This window comes from Phocoena sinus, chromosome 2, assembly GCF_008692025.1.
Source record: "Phocoena sinus isolate mPhoSin1 chromosome 2, mPhoSin1.pri, whole genome shotgun sequence".
Classification (NCBI taxonomy): Eukaryota; Metazoa; Chordata; class Mammalia; order Artiodactyla; family Phocoenidae; genus Phocoena; species Phocoena sinus.
The window spans coordinates 59,891,244-59,914,609 of NC_045764.1; the positions used below are offsets into that span (position 1 = coordinate 59,891,244).

The window sequence follows — 23,366 nt, forward strand, 5'->3', positions numbered from 1 at the left end:
GGGATAATAATACATTGTACAAAGTAGAGGGGACAAGTCTGTCTGGCTTCTTTAAAGGTGCTGGATAACGAGTCATTGAATTGCAAACAAATGGTCTGGTGTTCTCCATGGGGCAGCTCAGGAGCTGTCATAAACCCACGTCAGCTCGAGGGCCTCCCTCAGACGCTTCCTCAGCCGTTGTCCAGTGTATTTGCTGAGTGTTGCCGTGCAGACCAGGGCACCAGGACCCAGTGGGCAAACAGACCCACATTCTGCCTCCAGGGGGCTGCCTTCTCCAGAGTTCAGTGCTTACTACCTCAGGTGTGCTGACAATCCCAGTGGTTTGGTTTCTCAGCCCACAGCAGACAAGCAACAGTGGACTAGTTGTTAATAAACCAGCCATGGTAGGCACCTTGGCCGCAGAGAACTGTTAAACTGCGGTAAAAGGAGAGGGCAAAGCAGCCTGGGCACCATGAGGCCTGTAACCGTGTTCAAAATCGCAGCCCTTGGCTTCTGGGGCTTCCTGAGATGAAGGGAGTAAGTCCAGTCTCCCTGTTCTGTCTCCTCTTCACTAGTAAAAGGTGATTTTTTTAAAAAAAGAAAGAAAGAAAAATGTTAGAAAAAATATATAGGGCTACCCTGGTGGTCCAGTGGTTAAGATTCCACGCTTCCACTGCAGGGGGTGTGGGTTCAATTGGGGAAGTTCTGCATGCCGTGCAGAGCAGTCAAAAAAAAAAAAAAAAAAAAAAAAATATATACATATATATATATAGAGAGAGAGCGCCTAGCAACCCAAGAGCACATCAGTTATTAGAAAGGTTTTTGACAAGCATGGCTAGCATTTTACAGAAGGTTTCTGAACTTGGTTAGGGTGCAAGCAGGAAACTTAATGTTTTTCCTTCCACCTTCCAAAGCCACTGGTAGCTCTCCCTTCCTCTACCCTGGGCACGTGTTAGAGCGTTTCTAGTCCTTTTCAGGTCTAACTCCCTCCAGTTCCACCACATATCAAAATCTCACTCTTGTTCACTTGAGAGTTTCCCAGTCTCCCCACTTGGCCTGTGATTGGAAGCCGATGCCGGGGGACAGAGAACGGGTCCGTCTCTGCACTCGCCGTGTTCTGCCACCTCCACTGCCTGCTGCTTCTGTGTCTCCACAGATGGCGTGGGGCGCGGGCTTGGAAGCTCTAAAGGGGTACTTCACCCCTTATTTCCCTGGTGCTGCTGTAGCTGGTGCGGCGGGTAGCAAACGCACACAGGTCAGCTCTTCCTCTCCTGGCTGCCTCGGCGGGCTCTGTCCCCTGCAGCTGTCCATGTCTGACCCCTCCCAGCTGCTCCCCACCGTCCACTCCAGGCAGCTTCTTTCGGGGACTCTTCCCTCGCTTACTACCGGCAGCTCTTCCCAGCCACCTTCCCGGCCTCCACTTGGTTCCCAGGAAACACATGGTGCCAGTTCCCAACTGCTCCCTCCCCAGGCCTCACTCCCCTCAGGCAGCTCCAGCCCACCCCGGGCTTCAGACTTCTCTAGGTAAGATGCAGCCATGGTTGCCATGGCTTCCAAAAGCCAGCAGACAGACAGCAGCCTCCCTACTGGAAGGGCAATTAAAGGCCACTTCCTGTCCCTAAACCTGTTTCACAGTCAGGAGGCCCCAGAGAAGGCAAGGGACTTTACTAAGACTACCCAGCTTCTTCCTGGCAGATCAGACCTGGTACCAAAACCCAGGCCTCTCCCTCTAAGGTTAGAGGTTTAGCTGTCCTCTGAGGGACTTTATATTCTGGAATTCCACATAAGGGAACATTTGAAAAGGCTTCTGCAGCCTTTTAAATGGACCCTCTGGTGGGGGAGGGTGTGTGGTAGGGAGATAACTTGTTTTTTCCAGCCTGGCACATCTGGGTTCTATCTGGTGGGGGGGCGGGGAGGCGTGGTGAGAGGCAGGCAGGGACAGGGTAGGGCATATGGGGAGCTACCACTTGCTGAACAGCCCCTGAGCCTGGGGCTTTGCAGAGAGGTGAGGGAATGAACCAAGATCTGGTCTGGGGGAGCTGGGTTCAAATCCCTGCTGTGCCCTTCAGGGCCCCTGAGCAGATTAGGTAACCTTTCTGGGTTCCATTTTTCTCATCTGTAAGATGGGGGTAATCCTGGCTCAGGGCAACCTTGGACCTTGCTTTTACTATTCTCACCTGTGTACATTATTTCACTGGCTTCTCAGATCAAACCTAGGTGGTGGGAACAATTAGGCTTCTCTTTACAGGGAGGGAAGTAGAGGCTGAGAATGACCAGGACCACAGGGTGGGGTGTGAACCTGTATCTGGTCTGCTGAACTCTGTCCAATCTCTCAGGCCAGGCCCGGGCCCCCTCCCTGACTGGGCGGCCAATCTGCCCTGATAGGGCTGTGCCCTAGAGGGTGGGCTGTCAGGGCTAGGAGAGGTTGGCCTCTGCCCTCACTTCCTCCATGAGGAAACCAGGTCCCAAGAAGGGAAGTGGCTTGCTTGGCACCCTGGTCTCTGTGGCCTAGCCCATGCAGCCACCAAGAATTGTACGGGTATAAAAAGGAGGAAGTGGCAGTGTGTACAAAGGCTAGCTCTCTACCCACCCAGTGGGGGCATGGCAGGGCCGGGGTCAGCTGGTGGGCCTGGACAGTGGCTCACAGCCAGAGCCACCCAGAGAAGGGAGCAGGTGGGCTGTCCCTGAGCACAACCCAGCACCCAGGCCTCCCACATGCTGCCTTCAGGCTGAGGTAGGACCATGCTTCCTCCTGCCAGAGCTGTCCTGAGCACCTCCTCCTGCAGCCCCGATCTGACCCCTCTATGGGGAAAAGGAGGTCCAGAATGGCCACACAGTGAGGGTGGCAAGGCCTGGGGTCCCATATCTGGCTTGAGGGAGGTCTCCCAAAAGAGGGGACCGCACCTGCCTGCCACCTGGCACCCTCCCCTGGGGTGGATCGCCCTAGTGCCACATGGTGAGGGCGGGGCCTCTGGCTGCTTGCCGGCTCTCAGCAGCTTATCTGCAGAGCCGGCACGGCCCTTCTCCAGGGCAGCGTTCCTCTGACCCAGCCTGGCACAGAGCTGGCCTCTGTGAATCCATGGTAACTGAATGACAGACCGAAACACAGCTTTGGTTTGAAGCAGAGAGAATTTGGGAAATCATTTTCAAAAGTTTTTTTTTTTTTTTGCGCTACGCGGGCCTCTTACTGTTGTGGCCTCTCCCGTTGCGGAGCACAGGCTCCGGACGCGCAGGCTCAGCGGCCATGGCTCACGGGCCCAGCCGCTCCGTGGCATGTGGGATCTTCCCGTACCAGGGCACGAACCCGTGTCCCCTGCATTGGCAGGCGGACTCTCAACCACTGGGCCACCAGGGAAGCCCCTTTAATCATTTTTTGATGTTTCAAAATGTAAAAGAGCTGCTGGACTGTCTACTGAATGACTGATGTCGGTATGTGAGTTTGGGGACAAGCTGACCTGGGTTCACATCCCAGATTCTGATCTTTACCAGCTGAGGGACTTGGGCAGTCACTTCCCCTCTTTTCCTCCTTATCACCATCCTTACCTCCCTGGGTGTGTGGTGTTTTCAATAAGAAAACAGCTGTGATATTCTTGGTATGGTGTGTGGTAAGTGGACTCAATAAATAGCAATTTCACAGAGAGCAAGGCCACAGGCAGGTCTCAGGTGACAGAGGCTGCAGGTAGACAGAAGGAGATGGGAGGCCCTGCCTTCTAGTAGCTTCTGCACTGTGGAAATGGCAGCCTGAGCCTGTCAGCAAGGGCCCTGAAAGGGAGCCCTGGATGCCTAGAGGATGGAGCTGGGTAGGTGCAGGGAGGAAAGGCCAGGATGCGCCCCCTGGAGGAGGTGACTCTGGTGCTGGGCCTTAAACAGTAAGCCTGCAGGACTGATTGATTAACTGATTGAATGATTGGTTAGTTCATTTGCTCAGCAGCTTCCTGAGCCCAGCTGTGCCCAGCTCTGAACCATGAGTCAGAAGCCCTGGAGGGAGAGGCAGTGGTGGGGTGGAGGAGGGGTACAGGCTGGCAGGGAGCAGGCCCCAGGGACTCAGGCACTTCCTTGGAACAATCTAGTCACTTGTGACGGTGGCTCACTTGGCCAAAGCCCCTGCCGGCACCAGCGCACTCTGAGCAGGGGCTGGACCAGACTCTCAAGCCTGGAGTGCTTTGGGGACTTGAGCTCCTGAGGACCCAGTCTGCAGGACCCCTCTGCCTGCTACCTCCTCCAGAATGGCCAATGTAGGTTTGCTTTTGCTTCTCTTTCCACTCTGGGGGTCTCAGGAAGGACAGTGGGGTTTCCCTGGGGAGTGGGAACTGGGCATGGGGCTGGGAGGGAAGAGCAGAGTGTCCGCTGCAGGGCTGGGCTTGGTCAGCGTCTCCCTGCTCAGGCCCCCCTCCCAGAGGCATCGGGGAGTAACAGCAGGTGCCCTGCAAGTCCAAATCCTTGTCCTGCCTCCGCCAGTAGGACCTCAGGCAGGTCCTTCCCTTCTCTGGGCCTCAGTTTCCCCAAGGACTGAGGGGCACTGGACAAGATGCTTCCCAGTTCTGGTGGTCTATGGAATTTGGCCCTGAATACTGGTGTCCAGCTCAGAGTGACCCCCTTAGGGGGGAGGGCAGATCCATTTTCCTCGCTGGCTGCCACAGGCTTTAGTCCTGGGGGTCCGGAGGGAGGACAGAGGCTGAGGGGCAGGAAGCCGTGGTCTGCTGCCTGGTTAGTAGGCAAGTGGCCCATGGAAGCCTGGTGCACACTAGCCTGGACATTGTGGTGGACAGGCCTGCAGGAGTTGGGGGGTTGACTCCCTCCTGCTGGGGTTCTGAGTAGTCAGCCAAGGCCCAGGCCCGCTGCTTGTCACCCAGTGGGCAGCTGAACCTGGGTCTCAGGAATTTCTAGTGCTGCTTAAGGAGGAGGGTGTGAGCTTGGGATCCTAACCATCCTACAGGCCTGCAGATTCCATTATTCTGAGTTTGCTGAAGGTGGGCTGGGCCTGGCACGGGGCCATCTGGAGCAATCTGTGGCATCTCTGCCCTTCTCTACCACGTCTGATTCTCCTTAGACCTTGAAGAAAAACACCCTCTCCTCAAGTACTACCTCCCGCCCCCAGCTTCCTACACCAGCAGCTCAGAACCCACTCCAGGGGTGAGAGTCAGATCAACAGCAGGACGGCTGGCAGAGAGGCAGCTGTGTCCTGTGAATTCTCCAAGATGGCCCTCTCCCCACCATCCCGGCTAAGAGGCGGACCTAGGGAGTGCTGGGTGTCCTGGGCTACTAGGTGTGTCCTAAGTGTGTGCTAGGATGTGCCCTAGCCCTGACCCTCAAGGCCCACCTCAGCAGATGGGTGCAGGAGCCCGGCATGGCATCCGGTACACAGTGGATGATCAGGGAACAGAAGTTGCTCTTGTCTCTGCAGAGGCTGTAGAGTGCAGGGGGGTGAAGGGCACGGACCCGAATAAGACAGCCTGGGTTCAATGCCACACCTGCTGCTTTCAATCTGTGTCACCCTGGGTACACTTCACCCATCTGTGCCTCAGTTTTCTTACTTGGACCCCTGAGATAAGAGGGTAATTGAGAAGGTGACAGGAGTGAGCAGTGTGGGGCACCCCATAAAGGCTGTCATCAGGGAGCCTTGGTTGGGACCCTTCCCATGGCTGTCTTAGATTAGAGTTGCTGTGTCCTGACTGTGAGCTCTGATCCACAAGGGGCTCACCTACACCTGGTACCTCCACAGATGGGGGACCTACTGTGTGCCTGTGTGAAGCTGTTACCAACCAGCGTTCTTGGCTTCCTTAATAAATAGAAATTGATCAGAGGCCAGACAAGAAATTCAGGCAAGGTTTTATTGGGGCCCCTGCCGCAGCACCGGGGAGCGAGAACAAACAACACGTTCCCTTGTTTGCCCGCTCGCTCAAGGGGGGAGAACTGTTCTTTATACGGGGTGAGGGTAGGGGTGTGTCCAGGGGTCGGGCTGGAGGGGTAGCTTAGGTGGTTTGCCCACCCCTTAGCTGGTATTGTGTGCAAGGAGCTTTTGCTCCCCCGGCTCTTCAGAAGTGGCAGTTGAGGTTTTCTTGGTCTTTTGTATCTTTTGGTCCAGAATTTGCCCCAAATGCACATGCACGCCGTTATTTTTAGTCCCACATAATTTCTTTGTATTTTGTAGCTTGAGGAGAGGTGTGTCCAGGTGCCAGCACTGCAGCACTGCAGCAAAGGGGCCCAGGTCCCAGCCTGTCTCAAAGCCAGGTCCTGAGTCCCAAGAGCTCGTTTTTGGCTAGGGCAGACGGGGAGGCCAGGCTGGAGGAGGTCAGCAGGGTCCTCGCCAGGCTGCAGTCTGCATTCCCCCGACCCACGCAGCCCGGCTACGGCCCTCACACGTCCCTCTGTCCTGTGCTCCAGTGCAGGGACTTCACGGCCCACACGGGCTACGAGGTGCTGCTGCAGCGGCTGCTGGACGGCAGGAGGACCTGCAAGGACGTGGAGGAGCTGCTGAGGCAGAGGTGAGCCCCTCCCCCAGCCCCTGGGAAGTGGCCGAGCCCCCATCCTGGCTGCGCCCCACCCCACGCCCCGCTGTAAGAAGTCAGGAGCGCGACTCTCCTGTTTGTCCCGGCCTGGGCCTCCCCCAAATGGGCAAATAATCTAATGTTCCTCCAGATGTCCTTGAATTTAGCCAACACTGATTTAGACGAAGGGCTGGAGGCTTATCCTTCTCAAGGAGGAGCCCGCCGGCCAGCTGACCCCCAGAGGCTGAGCGGGTGGACCGTCAGGTCCTCCTGCCACCGCCGGCGGACTCTGAGCCGCGGGCGGCGGAAGTGGAGGAGACGCCGCGCCCATGGGTTGTCATTGCAGGGCCCAGGCAGAGGAACGGTATGGGAAGGACCTGGTGCAGATCGCCCGGAAGGCAGGCGGCCAGACAGAGATCAAGTAAGAGGGCCCCTCCTGCTTCGCCAGGCACTTTCCACAGGGTTTAGGGCCTCCCCGTGTGGGGTGGACTGGGGAGGGCCGGGGAGGGTCTGGATGGCTCCCAGGGCAGGGTGCCTGGAGGGCATCTCTCTTGGGAGTCAGGCATTCTGAGTGAGGTCAGGTTCTGTGTGTGGGAAGAAAGCCAGCAGTCTGAGCACCAAGGAGGCCCTGGGCAGGGGGTGAGGTCATCTGTCCTCAGGTGCCTGCACACAGCCCGCACCCTCTGGGCGGCCTCCATCTAAGTCCTGAGAGCCCTGAGGGGAGGTGACAGGACCCCACTGGCTGCCCGAGACCCCGCAGCATCGGCTCAGGCTTCCAGGAGGGACTGTGTGGCCACAGGTGGGGGTGCCAGTTCCTCACCCGTTAGCCCTGGGACCTTGGTGGGGGGGGGTCACTGACACTCTGTGCCTCCATTTCCTCATCGGTGAGCAGATGACAGTACAACCTTCCTCAGAGGAATATGTGAGTCCAGGGCTGGCTCAGGCCTGGCTGGGAGGGAAGGTAGTAAGGGCACTTGCTGCTGTGAAGCCGCTGGGCCTCTCTGGCCCTGGGGCCTGGGCCTCTGTGTGCGGACTGTCAGGCGGGGACGCAGATGGAGACAGAATGATGATTTGAGGGCAGCTAAGGAGAACTTTCTAACAGTGGAGTGGAGGGGCTGCCTCGGGACGTGTGGACTCTCCCTACTGCATGAGGACCGAGCCAGACTGAGGGGCAGACAGGACCCTGGACTCCAAGTCCTGGTAGGGCTCTGATGAGTCCTTCTCCTCCTACCCCAGAGCCGCAAGACCTCACTCAGCCTACGGCTGCCATAGCAACCCCTGCCCCCTGCCCCTGCTCCCACAGGGGTCAGGCCTGTGAGCGTCTGACTCTGCCCAAGGAAAGTGGCCCTGGACCCCGTCAGCTGCAAAGCCCAGAACCGGGTCCCCTTGTTTGAGTGTCTGAATAAACAACACGCTTTAAGTCTCCTAAAGACATAGGCAACCCTGGCTGGTCCCTGCTTCCAACCTGGAGTCGGGGAAAACTTAGGGAGGGCTAGAGGAAGGTTGAAGAGTGGTGTGAGCCAGGGGAGTTGAATGCTCAAGGCCCAAGGGTCCTGTGCTGGACCACAGAGTGTGAACGGCAGCTTCAGGAGTACGAACGCAGGAGCCCCAGTCCCCACTTGACCTTTGTGAGCTGTGTGACTGGGAGCAAGTCACTTAACCTCTCTGAATTGGGTTCTCATCTGTCCACTCCGGTGGGCTGTCGAGCAGATAAAGATGGCAGGGCCGAGGTTGAATACCAGTGCAGAGGAGGGCTCAGGACATGGTGAGGAACGAATGGAAGTCTGTGGGGACCTTCTTTGTCTTCCAGGCAGGGGGTGGAATCAAGGGAGCGTGACCCAGGGGGAGTCCCTGCCCACCTCCTGCCCTCCCAGGCCTGCTGGAAAAGGAGAACTTTCCCAACAAGAGAGGAGACCTCCTGGGGGAAGTGCTCCAGGCAGGGTCACGGTGGGAGGTCAGGCTGGAGATGGACTGCGTGAAGCACACTCAGGGGGCTGTGAGTCACAGGGGACTTAAAATAGGGAAGGAGAAGCCACCAATGAAGAGAATAAAGTGGGAGTGGAGCCAGGTGAGCAGTGGGAAGGGTGGAGAGGTGCACAGAAGTGGCCAGGGCGAGGCTGTGGGCAGCACTGATTCCCTGCGTGGTTATAGGAGGCCGAGTGGGTCAAGGTCTGCCCTACCCTATATGCTGTGTGACCCTGGGATGGTCACTCCCCCTCTCTGAGCCCTGGGTCCTCAGCTGTGAAAGGGGACAATCACTCCCAAGAGTTGCTCTGGACAGTCACAATGTCAAGCAGAGAGCGCCAAGCCACAGCGATGCTCAATAAACAGCAGGGGTCTTTACGATCTCATGGGCCCCTCTATAAGTAAGATAAATTGGGGTCACCCGGTTTAGTTTAACGCTAAGGAGCCTGCCTGGCCAGCCCAGACCATTTCCTCTGAGGCCCAGCCCCTCCCTGGCCCTGGCCCTATCCTTAGAGACACAGCTTCCATCCAAGGTGGGAGCACCAGGGTGGGGCCCCAGGCCAGGGAAGGGAGGAGAGTCAGGGTCCACCTTGCTGCCTACCAAGGAGGAGCTGGTGCCTGGGCTGGGAGGGCCAGGCCCTAAGGCTCAGCCTAACCAGTGGAAGGAGAGGCAGGAACAAAACCCACAGGGGCACCGCTGCACAGCCACACGGGTTCCAGAGCAGGCTGGGAGCAGTGCATGCATACCAGCATTGCCCCGAGTTCCCCATCGAGCTGGGGTGGCCAGAGGAGCAGGGCAGAGCAGAGGGCACCTCCTGGGAGAGGTGGAGAGGAAGGGAAGGCACTTTCCTGACAGAGGACCGGCACGGACAAAGGCTGGAGGTTGCAAAGCTCAGGGCACGTTCAGAACCAGAGAGTCAGGAGGCAGGAGGCAGACCATCCCGGCTCACCTGCTGCTTCCCGTAGGGCTGTGCCCCTTGCAGCTCCCAGACTATGCACAGTAGGTACTTCACAATTATTGCTGTTGATCCACAAGGCATGTACTAGGGTTGGTGACACCATTAAGTCATTCCTTTCTTTAACCGTGGGCCAAGCATCCATCATCCAGCCAAGCATGTTTGGAGCACCTACTATGTGCCGTGCCCTAGGCTGAGTTGGGAGGGATTCAGAATTTTTAAAATAAAGGGCCTCACTGTTCTGAAGCCGGGGTCTAGCACATTGAGGGTAACTTCACTCTCGTCCCCAGTCCTTTGCATCAGAACATCACTCCAAGGGCCCTCTCATGCCCCACCTCCTCCAGGAAGCTCTCCCAGACACTCTGGCCTTGCCTGCCTGTCAGGGTCTTGACTTAGACCAGGTTGCCCCATCCCACACCAACGTGGAGGGAGGGCTCTTTCTGGGTAGGGTGAGTGGCAACCATGACAACATGGGTCGCTTCCTTGTCGCCGTGGAGACTTATGGGGTTGGCACCTGGCAAAGCTGGCCTGGCCACTCCATGTGGGGACTGGTAGCTCATCCTGCAGGGCCTGTCTCCTGGTCAGGGGGAGCCCTCTGCCTCCCCATGGCCAAGGCCCCTGTGTCCCGTGCGATGCTTATTCTCAGCCCCTGGGAGGGTGGGCGGAGGGCTGGGGGTGCATAGGCTGGATGCGGTGAACGAGGAGGACAAAAGCCAAGGGGTGAAGTGACCCCAGAAATAGCCCAGCGAGAGCTGAGAGGGTGAAGCAGGCCAGCCTCCCCACCCCTGCTGCCTGAAATAGAGCATTTCTGTGTCATCCCCTGACCTCAGACTGGTCAGAAGGCCGGAGACTCAGCCACATATATTAAAACAAGGTTACTCCCACCTTCAAGTGATTTTTAGCATTCTCCTCCTTCACACATTGACTCAGCAAGCATCTGCTGGGCAGTGGCAATGGAGGACACACAAATAAGACCTGGTCCCCAACTCGAGGGATCCCCACAAGCCCTTTCAAATGCATCTTAAAGAAGCACTAGGTGGGTGCAGGGGGCTTACCCATAACATCTAAACCACACATCCAGCCCTTACAGAAAGTTCACCTTGACTCTCCTTCCAACCTTGGGGCCTTTGCTCTGGCTGTTGCCCTCATTTCTCCCCTGCGAGGTCTAGCTGAAATACCACCTCCCCCAGAAAGCTGTCACCTCCCCCCACCTCTTGTTCATCCTGCGCCACGTAGGGTGCCGAGTGTCACAAGCTGCAGAAGCTGCATGGGGCAGGGGTTCAGGAAATAAAGGGGAATTGAGGCAGGGCTGGGGGCAGCTTCCTGCGAGCCCCTTCACAGTAGCCGCGAGCAAGGACGGCCCCCACCTGAGTCCTCACACCCTCTCGTCCCTGCTTCACCCCCACTTGTCACAGCCTAAAACGCTGTGTTTTCCTGTCAAAAGAGAGGGATTTTTTTCATGATCTCTCTTCCTCTGAGCTCAGAGCATGAAGGTATCACTGAGGATATTGGAGGGAGAGAGGCGGGCCCTGTTCCCATCAGGGCTCCTCTGGGGTCAGCTCACTCAGGCCCAGCCTCCAGCAAGGGGAGCAAGAGGCCCATCTCCTGTGAGCTGGGAGGCAGGGGCCTCCTGGCTGGCTGGTGCGCAGGGGGTGGGATGGCAAAGCAGGGACCACGAGATGATGCGTGTCCCATGGTGGTACAGAAGTACAGAAGGAGACATTTACACTGGAAATTCAGACTGTTTGGAACAGAATTCCAGGCTGAGTGTCCTGAGAGCAGGGTTGAAAGGGGCAATGGGATGAGTTACACACGAGGACACTGGTGACTGATAACAGAGGTCAGAGGCTTGCCAGGGGTCCCCATCCTTGACATGTGATGGAGACACGGTAGAGGAGAGCTCTGGGAAATCTGGGTCATGGTTTCCCTGAGTGGTTTGGAGTTGAGAAAGGCCTTGGAAGTTATCGCTCTGGTCTGTAATCCTAGGGACAATGGGGAGGAGAACCAGGCATTGCCGCTGTTCAGTGGCCTCACAGTTCAGTGCTGTGACAGACACTCAAGGTATCAACCCAAGATGACAATAGGAACAAGTGCTCCGAAGGGACAGAAGAGGAAGCCAGGCAAAGATGCTGCACATAGGGCATTAGCATGTGCAAAGGCCCTGCGCAAGAAGGAACATGGCATATAGAAGGAACTGGTAGGTGGCCAAAGAACAGGGATAACAGGTGAGAAGTGAAGCTGGAGGGTTGGAGGTGATGGGGCAGGGGCTCGGGGTGGTGGCAGTGAGAGGTGGACACATAGGAGATTTGGGAAGTGAAAAAGAAGGTAACAGAGGGGGAGGAGGGTGGAGTCAAGGGCGGCTCGTAAGTTTCTGGTGTGCATAACCTGGTAGACAGTGGTGCCTTTGCTGAGAAGGGAGCCCTGCAGGAGGAGCAGGTTTGTAGGGCGATGAGTCCAGTTTCGGACACTCTGAGTTTGAAGTGTCTGTGAGACGTGAAGTCTAAAAGGAGGTGAGGACCGAGCAGTGGGTGTGCAAGCCCCAGCCTGTGGGAGGGGTCTGGGCAGGGTGTGGTCATGCTGTGGGTCATGATGGGGCATGGAGAAGTGGCCATACTGGACCTAGAGAGGCTCTAACCATGGACGGGGAGACTGAGGCAGGAGATGAGTGTGTGAGAAGGAGGTGTAACTGCTGGCAAGGTGTCAGTTCTGTCAAAGAGTCCTGACCTCTCCACCCCCCGCCAGGGCAGGTGGGGTCACCATGGCAATCACCCCTTCCTTCCTCTGGTAAGAAGCAGAAGGCTCCAGCTCTCTCCACTTGTGTGGCCATGGTCGGTTTCTTTACCTCTCTGACCCTTGTTTTTCTCATCCGTAAAATGCGGATAATGATGGTACCCTCCCTGCCTGGCAGAGGTGTGAGGATTACATAATTTAGGCCAGCATTTGAACGTACATCAGCAGCACCTGGAGATTTGTTAAAACACAGTGTGCTGGGCCCCTCTTCCAAGCTTCCGTTTCAGGAGGACTGGGGTGGAGCCTGAAATCTGCGTTTCTAACAAACTCCCAGGTGATGCTGCTGCTGCTGGTCTGCTGCTCCTCCATGGCCTCAGTTTCCCTAACTGTCCCCATGGGAGGAGGGAGCCCCCCCTGTGAAGCCTGCCTTGCAAGGATTGAGGGGAAATGCAGGCGGGCGGGCAGGGCTGTCTCACTGGGTGTCATGTGGCCATATGGCCACCAGTGGGCGGGAGCGCTGCTCCGCAGAGAGGCTGGATCCTCGCCACTGCCTGTGTGTGAGTGACCCCAGCAAGCCTGGCCACACTCGGGCCTCAGTTCCCCTATCGGCCTCCACTGACTGTGGCTCCTCAGGCGTCCTGGTGAGGGGGGAGTTAAGGGGCCATAAACACAGGCAGAGAATTTTACCCTTGAGATAGACAAGCCTCACTTCAGGGCCAATCTGCAACCTCCACACACCGTCTCTGTGCACTTGGAGTCTTGGTACCCACAGGGCTGCAGGGAGTGGGGGTGAAAGGTGCCCAATCTATGGGGCTGCCTCAAGGGGACCCCCTACCTGAAGGCAAATCCAGTGGGGGTTTCTGATAAGAGGGGGCATGCAGTAAGCCCTTAGGTGGGGCACTTTGGAGCTACAGCTCAGGTCAGGTTAAGAGGCCTGGGGGACCCCCAGGTCAGGGTGTGCAGTAGTGGGCTCAGGGGAGGGTGGCACAACAGCAACCCTTGTAAAGCATCTTCTTTGCACCAGCTCAGAGGTGCTTTATACATATACATTCATTTAATCCTCATAACCATTCTGTTTGTGCTATTATCCCCATTTTACAGAAGGGGAAAGTGAGGCACAGAGAGGCTACGTAACTTGCCCAAGGTCATACAAAGAGTCAGTGGCAGAGCCTGGATTGAACTCAGGCCGTCTGGCTCCAGGGTCTGCTTCTAACGCACCTGGGAGTCCAGAGCAGGAAGCCCCTACCCAGGTTCCTAGCCTGGGATTCCAAGTCACCTCCCTCCTCTGCCAGGAGGGGGAGCTCACTCCTCTGAGAGGCCCCTGCCCCTGAGAGCTGATGGGCTGGGGCGAGGCACTTTACCGTCAGTCCTGCTCTAAGCAGCAGACAAGACTGGGCCCTGAGTGGGCTCCGACATCTTTGCTCAGATCTCAACTCCGTTGGTAGCTCTGGGAAACAGCCCCCTGGCAGGACTGCCAGATAAAATATAGAATGCCCCGTTAAATTTCAGATAGACAACAAATATTTTTAAAATTTAAGTGTGTTCCAAATATTACATGGGGCATGTTGACATTCAAAAACTATTTGTTGTTTATCTGAAATTTGAACTTAACTGGGTGGCCTGTATTTTTATTTGCTCCATCTGGCAACCCTACCCTTGGGCATAACCCCCTCACACCTCCTATGCTCAGCCAGCCCCTTCCCTTTCCTTTCTCCTTGGTGCCCTCTCTGGAGTGGGCAGTGTCTGCATGTCTGCTTCAGACTGGACACCTGGTGCCTCCTAACTCCTCCTACTGGGTTTTCTCAGGCACCCCAAGCTTAGTGCACCCTAAAATAACTCCCCATTTTCCCTCCTTGGCCCCTCTCAGAGGTGTCACCACCATCTACCCAGCCACCTAGCCAGGGACCTGGGAGCCCCTCAGTTTCTCACTGTCCTCACCTGTACCTCCTATTCATCCTGTCCGAAGGCCCCTACATCTCTCCCCTCCATCACCTCTGCCCTGCTTGTCCCCCTCTTCCCCCACAGCCCCCTCCAAAATGTCCTCAGGTCACCTGCCAGGTCTGAACCCCACCCTCTCCTGCTTCGAGGCAGGGCCCTGAAGATGTGCAGAAGCCAAGAGCATTCTGTCACAGTGGGAGGTTTGATTTCTGAGCGGATGGTCACAGTCTGGCTAGAGGGTCCCTGGGATCTAGGTCAGTGTGTGTGAGTAAGCCAGGGCCCTCCCACCAAAATAAAAGTCCCCGGGCCCAGCCAGGACTTCAGGTTCCCCGGCACTGTCCTCCTGCTGACCCTGGTCTTTCTGTTTTGCAGCTCCCTGAGGGCCTCCTTTGACTCTCTGAAGCAGCGTAAGTCCCACCTGCTCCCCACTCCAGGCTGCAGGGTGACAGGACCTTCTGGGAACACCAGATCCCCCACCGTTGGGGATGGATGGATGCTGGCCGGGAGTTGAGGCTGGTGGAGGACTTGGGGGTGACAGAGATGAGCTGTGGGGTGGGGGTGGGCTGGCCCAGGCAGGGGCAAATATGTGAGTGGCTGGGGCCCACCAGGTCTGACACCGGGGACCACTGTCCTTACTCCACCCCCAGAAATGGAGAACGTGGGCAGCGCCCACATCCAGCTGGCCCTGGCCCTGCGTGAGGAGTTGCGGAGCCTGGAGGAGTTTCGTGAGAGGCAGAAGGAGCAGAGGAGGAAGGTAAGGGGGCGCGGGGATGGGCCTCGAGTGGGCGGTGGCTGTTGTCGCTGTGGAGGCAGTAGGGGACGGGCTCTCCCGATGGGCAGCACCCCAGGCTTGCGGGTGATGGCGATTTGAAGGAGGAGAGGGGGCTGTGGACAGACGCCTGGTACTGGGACCAGGGCCCAGCTCTCGGGCCTGAAAGCCCCACTGGGGGTCTTCCCCCTGCGCTGTCTCAGGCCAGGAAGAGGGAAAGACCTTGGTCTTTTTGATAATCCTACTACAACAGGCTATAGAGGGTCCATGACAGCTTGGGGGTATCCAAAGGAGGCAACCTAAGTTGGGGAGTCACCAGAAACTGGTCCTGAGCCCAAGGATCAGGGCTGTTTACCTGGGAGAAAGGAAGACTTGGGAGTCAGTCACTGCAGCCACTCTGCAGGGCTGCCTGAGGCTGAGGGGAACAGACAGAGCTTGTGGGGAGTGGGGGCTGCTGAGCCTACCTCAGCATCCAAAGGTACTGTTCACCCATCTGTAGGGTGTGGCTGTCCCTAGATGGAGGGATTGCATGGAGAGGAAGTGAGGTCCCCATCATGGGAGGTATACAAACAGAGGCTGGAGGCTACTTGTCAGGGAAGCTGCAGAGGTTGGATGGGAGGTGGGCTTGGTGACCCCTGTGTCCCAGGGCCCCCTCCCAAGTCTGAGACTCTCTGACTGGCTGAGCACGTGGCCCTCTGGGAAGGCAGGTACGGACACATGATCAGCCTCTCAGGGCCTTAGTGATGAGCGTGGCGCCTTGGACAGGGTGGGAGAGGCCAGGGCACAGGAGCACTTCTTGCTTGGAGAGGAAGCATTATTGTAAACTGTCCAAAGAACTGAAAATGGAAAATTCCACACAACTGAGCTGTGAAGGGACAGAAGGCAACAGTTCATGGCTGGGGCCAGGCTGGGACTGGGTGTCCCGGCCAAGCCACTTACCCTCTCTGTGCCTGTTTCCCTCTTGTGGGATGGCACACTTACATCCACCTGCCAAGCTTTGGGGGACCCAGCCCAGAACTAGGCCCCTTGCAGTCTTCACATGCAGGGTGCTGACTCCGATTAGTAGCTCTGGCCACAGAAATTTAGTGTGGCTGTACTCCCTGTCTGCCCATCTGGCCAGCTGGGGCCTCAGGCTTTCACGATTCTAAATTTGGGTTCCTGAGCAGACGATGGGTCCTCCAAGCCAGTCCCAGAAGTTGGCCCAGCCTTAAGGAGCTGCAGCAGGCGACCCCTCTGAGCTGGGACTTGCTTGCAGAGCATCTACTGTGACAGCGAGGCCCCAGGATGGCCGTTTTGAGCTTTCCTGTGGCCAGTGGGGCTGTGATGTCTGAAAAAGCTGTTCTGGACAGAGGGACAGTTCCAGGGTGTGATCAGGGCTCCCACAAGCGAAGGACAGCCGTGGTGTAGTGTGCGGGGAGGGCTGCCTGGGTGTGTGTGCACACGTGTGCATGTATGGACGTGGGTGTGCACCCAGGAGAACGAGAGGACACCTCTGCACACCTGTGAACATGGGCATGTGTTTCAGTGTGTGTGTGTGTGTGTGTGTGACCAGGTGGCTTCTCGAGGTCTCCCCGCTGGCACCGGCCCCACTGAGACCCCAGGCACGAACCGGCTCCAGCCCCAACACTAGAGGTGTTTGATTTCCCATTATCCTTAGAGCCAATCTCTGTCCAGGCCGAGTTCCATCCTCTCCGTCTGTACAAGGAGCCTGGGAGGCGAGGTGGAGGTGCGGGGGCCCCGTGTGCACCAGCGGGTGACCATGACCAAGTCTGGGGTGTGTACACAGGGCCCATGGCTGTGTGTGGCGGACACGGGAGAGTGTACGTATGTGTACTTGTGAGCGGTGTCTGCGGTTGCTCTGTGAAGGCCTTGTGTATATGCAAGGGGGAGTGTGGGGGCCTGTTAACGTTTACTTGTGTGTGTGTGTGTGTGTGTGTGTGTGTGTGTAACTCTGTGTGCGTGTGTGTGCCAGCGTGTGTACACGGGGTATGATGGCTTTGAGTGGGTACAGAGGCTTGTGAGTGAAGGACAGCATGCGTGTGTGTGCACATGTGCACGTAGGTAGGTTGGGTATTCCCGGGCTAGAGACCAAGTCCTGGCTGGGGTCTGCAGGGAGAGGACACACCATGTGTGTCCATGCCCCGGGCTCCTCTAGCTTTCTGTTCTGAGCAGTAGTTGTGAAAGAGCAGGCTGCGGGAGAGGGAGGGCATCTTGTCACCACCCGCTTCAGAGCCAGGAAGAAATGCTGGGCCTCATCCCAAGGACACCCCGTCCTCTGGGCCTAAGGGAGTGTCCTGAGGCCACGGCCCCAAGCTCAGAGCCTCATGTCCCCCGCAGTATGAGGCCATCATGGACCGTGTCCAGAAGAGCAAGCTGTTGCTCCACAAGAAGGCCATGGAGGTGAGTGCAAGGGTCTTAGGCCTGGAGGGGTGGCAGGGGTCAGGGTGTGGATCCCAGGAGCCCTGGACTGGGCACCTGGGACAGGGCTTGCCTCAGGCCTCCATCCAGCAACAGGCACAGTGGCCTGTCGGGTTCTTGGTGTTGCACTCGCTCCCAGGGTGCCATGCAGATTGGCCCACGGCCTGACCTTGGGGGGCTCCTGACTGATGGGCAAGCAGCCAGTCCCGGACAGCGGTCTACAGGGTCATCCAGGCTGTCAGCTGGGGACTCCAGGGGCGGAGGGAGAAGGGACCCCTGAGCTGTGTCTCCTAGTTCACTGAGTAAGGAGAAAAATAGCTCCACCACGTGTGCAGAGGCTGGCATCGTGATGATGCATGGCATTTTAAGGGCCCTGCTGGCGGTTTGATGTGACCACACCTGTGAAGAGGCCGGGGCTGTGGGCAGGGCTACATTGTCCCCACTGGGAAGGGGCCTGGGAACAAGACTCACTTCTCCATCTCCATTCTGGATCCCCAAATCCTTGTCCCTGGTGAGGAGGCCCCCAACCCACCCGCAGCCCCCAACAGGGAGAAGGGAGGTTGGGCTCAGGAGCCTCACTGGGGCCCCCAAGTCACGCCCCTCCACACACACCCCCCAGTCCAAGAAGACATATGAGCAGAAGTGCCGAGATGCAGACGACGCCGAGCAGGCCTTCGAGCGCATTAGCACCAACGGTCAGCAGAAGCAGGTGGAGAAGGTGCGTGGAGCCCCTGAGGCCATGTGGTGTCACAGGGCTGGGGCAGGGTGGGGAGGGAGGGAAGGGGTGCCACAGACACTCCAAGGCAAGGTCTGCATCTGGGATATCCTGGCTGCTCACCTCGCTCTGAACCATCATCCCTCTGTCTGTGAAATGGGTTTCCTAGAATCTCAGGGTCTAGATAGACAGTCAGCTTGATCCCCTTTGCCATCTCCAGGCTGCACCCAAGGACCCATTCCTCAGAGCAGGCCCACTGCAGCCCAGGCCCAGAGCTCACAGGGCAATGAGAGCAGATGCTAACCCTCACACAACCCTTTGGAGAAGGGCTCAGTAGGCGCATGTCACAGAGAGGAAACAGGCCCAGAGATGGTAAGTGACTTGTTCAAGGTCTGAGGGCCAGGCAGAAACAGAGAAAGGACCCAAACCCAGGTCGTCCAGAACCCAAGCTCTTGACTGCTCTGGCCTCTTGGCCAGGGTGGGAGTGTCAGAGATGCCAGGGCTCAAGAACACATTTTGCGCATTGCACAGACAGGAAAGCTGAGGCCCAGAGAGGGCAGGGGCCTGCAGGTGAGTTGGTGGCAGCAAGTCAGGGACAGAGCCCCAGCCTCAGCCAGTGGGTTCAGCAGTGGGCGTGGGGCCCCAGGGCCCGGCCCCTGGTCTACATTTCTCCCTCTAGGTCTCAACATCTAGTTTTCACATGAACCTGCATGAAGTGCAGGTTTTTGTTTTATTCCTTTTTTACTGGAACCAGGCTGTGGGCCCTTGTAGGGTGAGGCTGGAGTTAATGATAGAACTTGCCCACAGTTGGCTCCTGAGTGTCCCCCTGTGTGGCCAGAGAGGGGGTGACAGAGTCCCTTCAGGGTTGCCCAGGGAAACTCGGAGCCCAAGGGCTGGGCTGGGGGGTTCCCGGGGGCGGGGCTTCAATGCTGCTTTCCCTCTGTCTCTTCAGAGCCAGAACAAAGCCAAGCAGTGCAAGGACTCAGCCATGGAGGCAGGTACGTGGCTAGCCCACCTCCTCAGCTTAGGGGGTAGGGTGGCTTGGACATCCCTTCCCCCACAGCACACTTCCTTCACCCTGGGGACACAGTCACGCTCATCACTCTCATTTCCATACTTACGCAAGTAAAACGAAACCATTCGTTTTCTCACATTTGCCAAGACTGTTCTTGGTGCTTTGCATGTTTTAACTAACACTCACAACAATCCTGCAAGGTGGTCATTATTACTATCCCCTTTTTTTTAACAGACAAGGAAACTGTGGCACAGAGAGGTTAATTAACTTGCCCAAGGTCACACAGCCAATAAGTGGTAGTAACTGTATTTGAACGCAAGCCATCTGGCTCCAGGGCCCAGGACTTTCACAGCCACAATCAAGGGAGACAGGCCCACTCATCGCACACACCTCTCTCTCTCTTACATACACTGAAACCCATCAGAGCCTTCTCTGGGCTTCTGTCTCCTCTATCCTTCTCCTGATGCCAGAAGACCCCAACACCCCTATCTCTGCTGACACAACTCCTAGGACAGAGAGCTTACCGTTGCTCCCTTTCCCTGGGAAGGCTCTCCCTCCTGCTAGCACTGCCTTTCCCAGGACCCAGCTGCTCCCTTGGCTGGGGGCACAGAGGTCATGGTCCAAGCTTGCTGGCTTCCCAGCCCGATAGCTCCCAATGCTCCCCTTCACCCCTCCTCCAGGGCTGCCCTCTCTGAGCCTGTTTCCCATCTGGAAAGTGAGACGGTGGGACCTGGGGATGGTGAGAGGCCCAGATTCTGACTTTGGGTGTATGAGGCTCTGCTCCAGCCCCAGGCAGCTGGACCACAGGGGGAGCTGAGAGTCACCCTAAGGGCAGTACCACAGTGGGTGGCCCTTAGGAGCGTTCAGATGTAGCACCAGCAGCCAGGGCAGGTCTCTCTAAGGAGGGGGAGGGCACTCTGGGCAGGGGCACTGCAGGAGCAAAGGGGTGGCCTGTGGGGGGTGTCTAGGCCGCTGGCCTCCCCAAGGACTGCCTGTGCTTCCAGAGCGCGTGTATAGGCAGAACATCGAGCAGCTGGAGAAGGTGCGGGGCGAGTGGGAGCAGGAGCACCGGGCCACCTGTGAGGTGAGACACTCCCGGCGTGGAGGCTGCTCCCGAGCCACGAAATGGGAGGGACGCCCGTCCCCGCTCCCGCCGCTTCACGGGGGGGGGGGGGGGGGAAGAGGCAGTGCTGCGGGAAAGGCATCATTCCTTCATTCATTCACTCATCCACTCACTCCACAGGCCCTGTGCTGAGTCCCTGCCCCTGGGGAGCTCACCGCCTGGCTTTGTGCTCTGGGTCCCCTTTTGCAGGCAGGCATCCTTCACCCCTTTTGGCTGAAGCCGAAACTGAGGCTCAGACAAAACCCATAGCTTCCCTGGGCTCTGCTGATGAGCAGGGCCTGGGAGACAGGCCTCAGGATTCAGGGTCCAGGGCTCCTCTTAAGACACTCCCCAGGGTTACACTCCCCCACGCCTGGAGGAAGGACGGGGCAGGAAGCCCACAGGCAGTTCAACTTCCCTCCCCAGAAGCCTCAGGAGCTGGCACAGAGGTGGGGGTGGGGATGCCCAGGAAGAGTCTTTCCTTTCGGCTTGGCTTCAGCAGAAGGGGTCTGGCTGGTCAGCCCCAGCTGAGCTGAGTGGGGCCTGGCCTGGCCCAGCCCTGCAGCAGCCCCCACCCCCCGCCCCTGCTTCTCCCCCAGGCCTTTCAGCTGCAAGAGTTTGACCGGCTGACCATCCTCCGCAATGCTCTGTGGGTGCACTGCAACCAGCTCTCCATGCAGTGCGTCAAGGATGATGAGGTAGGGGCTGAGGGCAGGGAGGGGTAGGGAGTGGGAGGGGGGCGTGAGGAGAGGGCAGCCTCCTAGCAATGGCGCACCCAGGTCCACCTGAGCCTGTCAGCAAATACCTAGTCCTCTGTGGTCCGAGCCCTGGCCTCAGGGGTCTCCGACCTCAGTGCTGAGCCGCTGCCCCAGGCCCCGAGTACAGGGAGCTCAGTACCACAAAGGGCCACAGCCTCTCTGCCTGCAGACTGGGCTTTGTGGTTACTCTGGCATCTGCCCTCTCTGCTCACCCCTGCTCCAAGGCCTTGGCTCTGCTATCGGAGCCACAGAGCACATGCTCCCTCTGCTGGGATGCAGAAGGGAGGTGGACACAGCACCTCAGAGGTTTGCAGAGAGGCTGGGGGACCCTCGGTTGCCCTGCTCCAGGCCTGGCGCTTGCAGGAGCCAAGGTCCAGTCCCTCTTCTGTCTCTAGACATCTCCAGGGTGTCCTGGTTCCCCCTTACTGAGCTCTACATGCCCGGTGGGCTGGGTGGGTCCTCCTCAGCAGAGAGGGGCCGCCACCTCCCTTGCCAGGGGCCTTGCAGTCCTAGAGCCATAAGTTCCCTCTCTCATGGCAGCCCTGACTCCCTGATGCCCGCTGTTGTTACTTGCCTAACCCCTTCTGCCTATGGGGTGAGGAGTTTTGGGGGTTTTCTCCCCAAATGACTTGAGCCCACCTGGTGACCTACTTGTAGCGGAGGAAGGAGTGTGGGCTCTGAATCCTCTCATACCGGATCCAAAGCCCAGCACACTGAATTCCTGCTTTGTGACCTTGGGCAAGTCACTCTCCTCTGAATTTCCTCATCTGTAAAATGAGGAAGCAGTGTCTACCTCAGAGAACAGGAGTGGGGTAAATCCCTTGCAAAGGAACTTGTGCACAGTAGGTGTTCTGGAAACAGGAGAAGCTGTCAGCCAGGGCTCTAACCCCTCAGGCAGGCCTGGGGCAGTTACACCTCAAGGCCCCTGGTCAGAGTTCAGACCCGAAGTGGGGGCAGGCTTGACAATGTGGGCATGGAGGTGAGGCCTGGCCCCTCAGCCTCTGCTTTTCCCTGCCCCCAGCTCTACGAAGAGGTGCGAGTGACGCTAGAAGGCTGCAGTGTGGATGCCGACATAGACAGCTTCATCCAGGCCAAGAGCACGGGCACTGAGCCCCCAGGTGAGGCCCACGTACGGGCAGCACAGCCTCTGGGTCCAGGCCCGCCTTCCCTAGGCCTGGCCCAGGTTCTCTGAGCCTCAACTGCCAGGACAGAACTGGGGTGGCTCACAGCTCCTTTCTGGGTGGAGAAGCCTTGGCCAGGCCCGGGGAAGGGGTCAGGGACAGTGCAGTCCCCTGGTTGGGTCCTTAGCCTGCCACCTCATCCAAGATAGAGGATGAACAGAGCTTAAGAACACTGACACTGGAGGGGGAGATGAGGATAGGGGCAGAGGCAGGAAGCCTCTCCAGAGCACCTGCTCCAGCCTGCTTGGTACCACTAAATCTTGAGTCTAGACTATTCGGTCTTGGTGGTACCCACAGTGAGATATCTCTAGGAAGGGAGCAGGCCCTGTCCTCAAGCACCAAGGTGGCCAGGGCAAGGATGGTAAGGTGGGGCCCCAGTCTGGGTCTCCGGATGGGGAGAGGATGGGGTGCCGAGTGGCACAGGTCCTGCCTGCCCTGCCCTTGCCACCCTCGGCCTCATGCGCTTGCTGCCTGCAGCTCCGGTGCCCTACCAGAACTACTATGATCGGGAGGTGGCCCCGTTGTCCAGCAGCCCTGGTGTTCAGCCGTCCTGTGGCATGATAAAGAGGTGAGCCGCCTGCTGGGTGCCAGCCGGACGGGATACGGAGGGTGGGGCCAGGGGTGGGGAATGGGGGCTGCCAGGGAGGGAGGCCAGCCTCTCCTCCTGCAACTGACTCTTCCACATGTATTTATTGGGCATCTATTATGTGCCTGGTGCCAGGGTTTAGGTGCTGGGCACTCTTCGGGGACAAGACAGGCTCAATCTAATCTCATGACACCCTCAGCCCGAGGGGACCTAGGCATTAAAGAATCACAGCTCCCTTATTCACTAGCGACTATGCTCAGAGCTCCAGGGAGACCCCAGGCTGGCTGACCGCTTGGGCTCTGCTGCTAGCCTGGTTGGAGCCTTGGACAGTCAGGCTGCAGTGGCAACCCTCTCCCACTGGCATGGGATCAGGGCATAGGAGAAGGCCCTACAGCCAGTACTCTTGGAGAATTCTCCAGGTTTTTCCAGGGCCCCTTCCCTGGCCTGGCTGTGGTAGGTGCCAGGGTCCTGGTGTCAGGCCCCAGCGTGTCACTTGCACAAGTCACACACCTCCTCTAGGCCCGGGGCCTATGCGTGTTGGGGGCAGACTCAGACCTAAGGACCCTCTTGGTTCAGGCCTTGGGTGACGACGGTGACAGCCCACTGGGAGCGCCATGGCCTGCTCAGGGAGCCCCCCTGCCCAGGAGCCAGTTCCCTGAGCTCCCCATCTGTACACATCTAGGAGCATCCATGGGCTTCACATGGTGCCTGCGCCCCACCCCCACCCCCAGGCCTCCGTGACCTCCTCCCTCCCTCCAACCCACTG

At 57.9% G+C, this 23,366-nt stretch overlaps 1 protein-coding gene across 1 annotated transcript in view; it reads left to right on the forward strand.

Annotated features, from left to right (window-relative positions):
- PSTPIP1 (proline-serine-threonine phosphatase interacting protein 1) overlaps positions 1-23,366 on the forward strand; it is a 41,338-nt gene that overhangs the window by 14,399 nt on the left and 3,573 nt on the right. Inside the window, exons 2-12 of the mRNA XM_032617490.1 lie at positions 6,364-6,464; positions 6,814-6,888; positions 14,429-14,463; positions 14,704-14,810; positions 17,163-17,225; positions 17,863-17,961; positions 18,911-18,956; positions 19,978-20,057; positions 20,675-20,773; positions 21,855-21,951; positions 22,492-22,582. Coding sequence (XP_032473381.1) covers positions 6,364-6,464; positions 6,814-6,888; positions 14,429-14,463; positions 14,704-14,810; positions 17,163-17,225; positions 17,863-17,961; positions 18,911-18,956; positions 19,978-20,057; positions 20,675-20,773; positions 21,855-21,951; positions 22,492-22,582 — 893 coding nt within the window. The remainder of the gene's footprint in view (positions 1-6,363; positions 6,465-6,813; positions 6,889-14,428; positions 14,464-14,703; positions 14,811-17,162; positions 17,226-17,862; positions 17,962-18,910; positions 18,957-19,977; positions 20,058-20,674; positions 20,774-21,854; positions 21,952-22,491; positions 22,583-23,366) is intronic.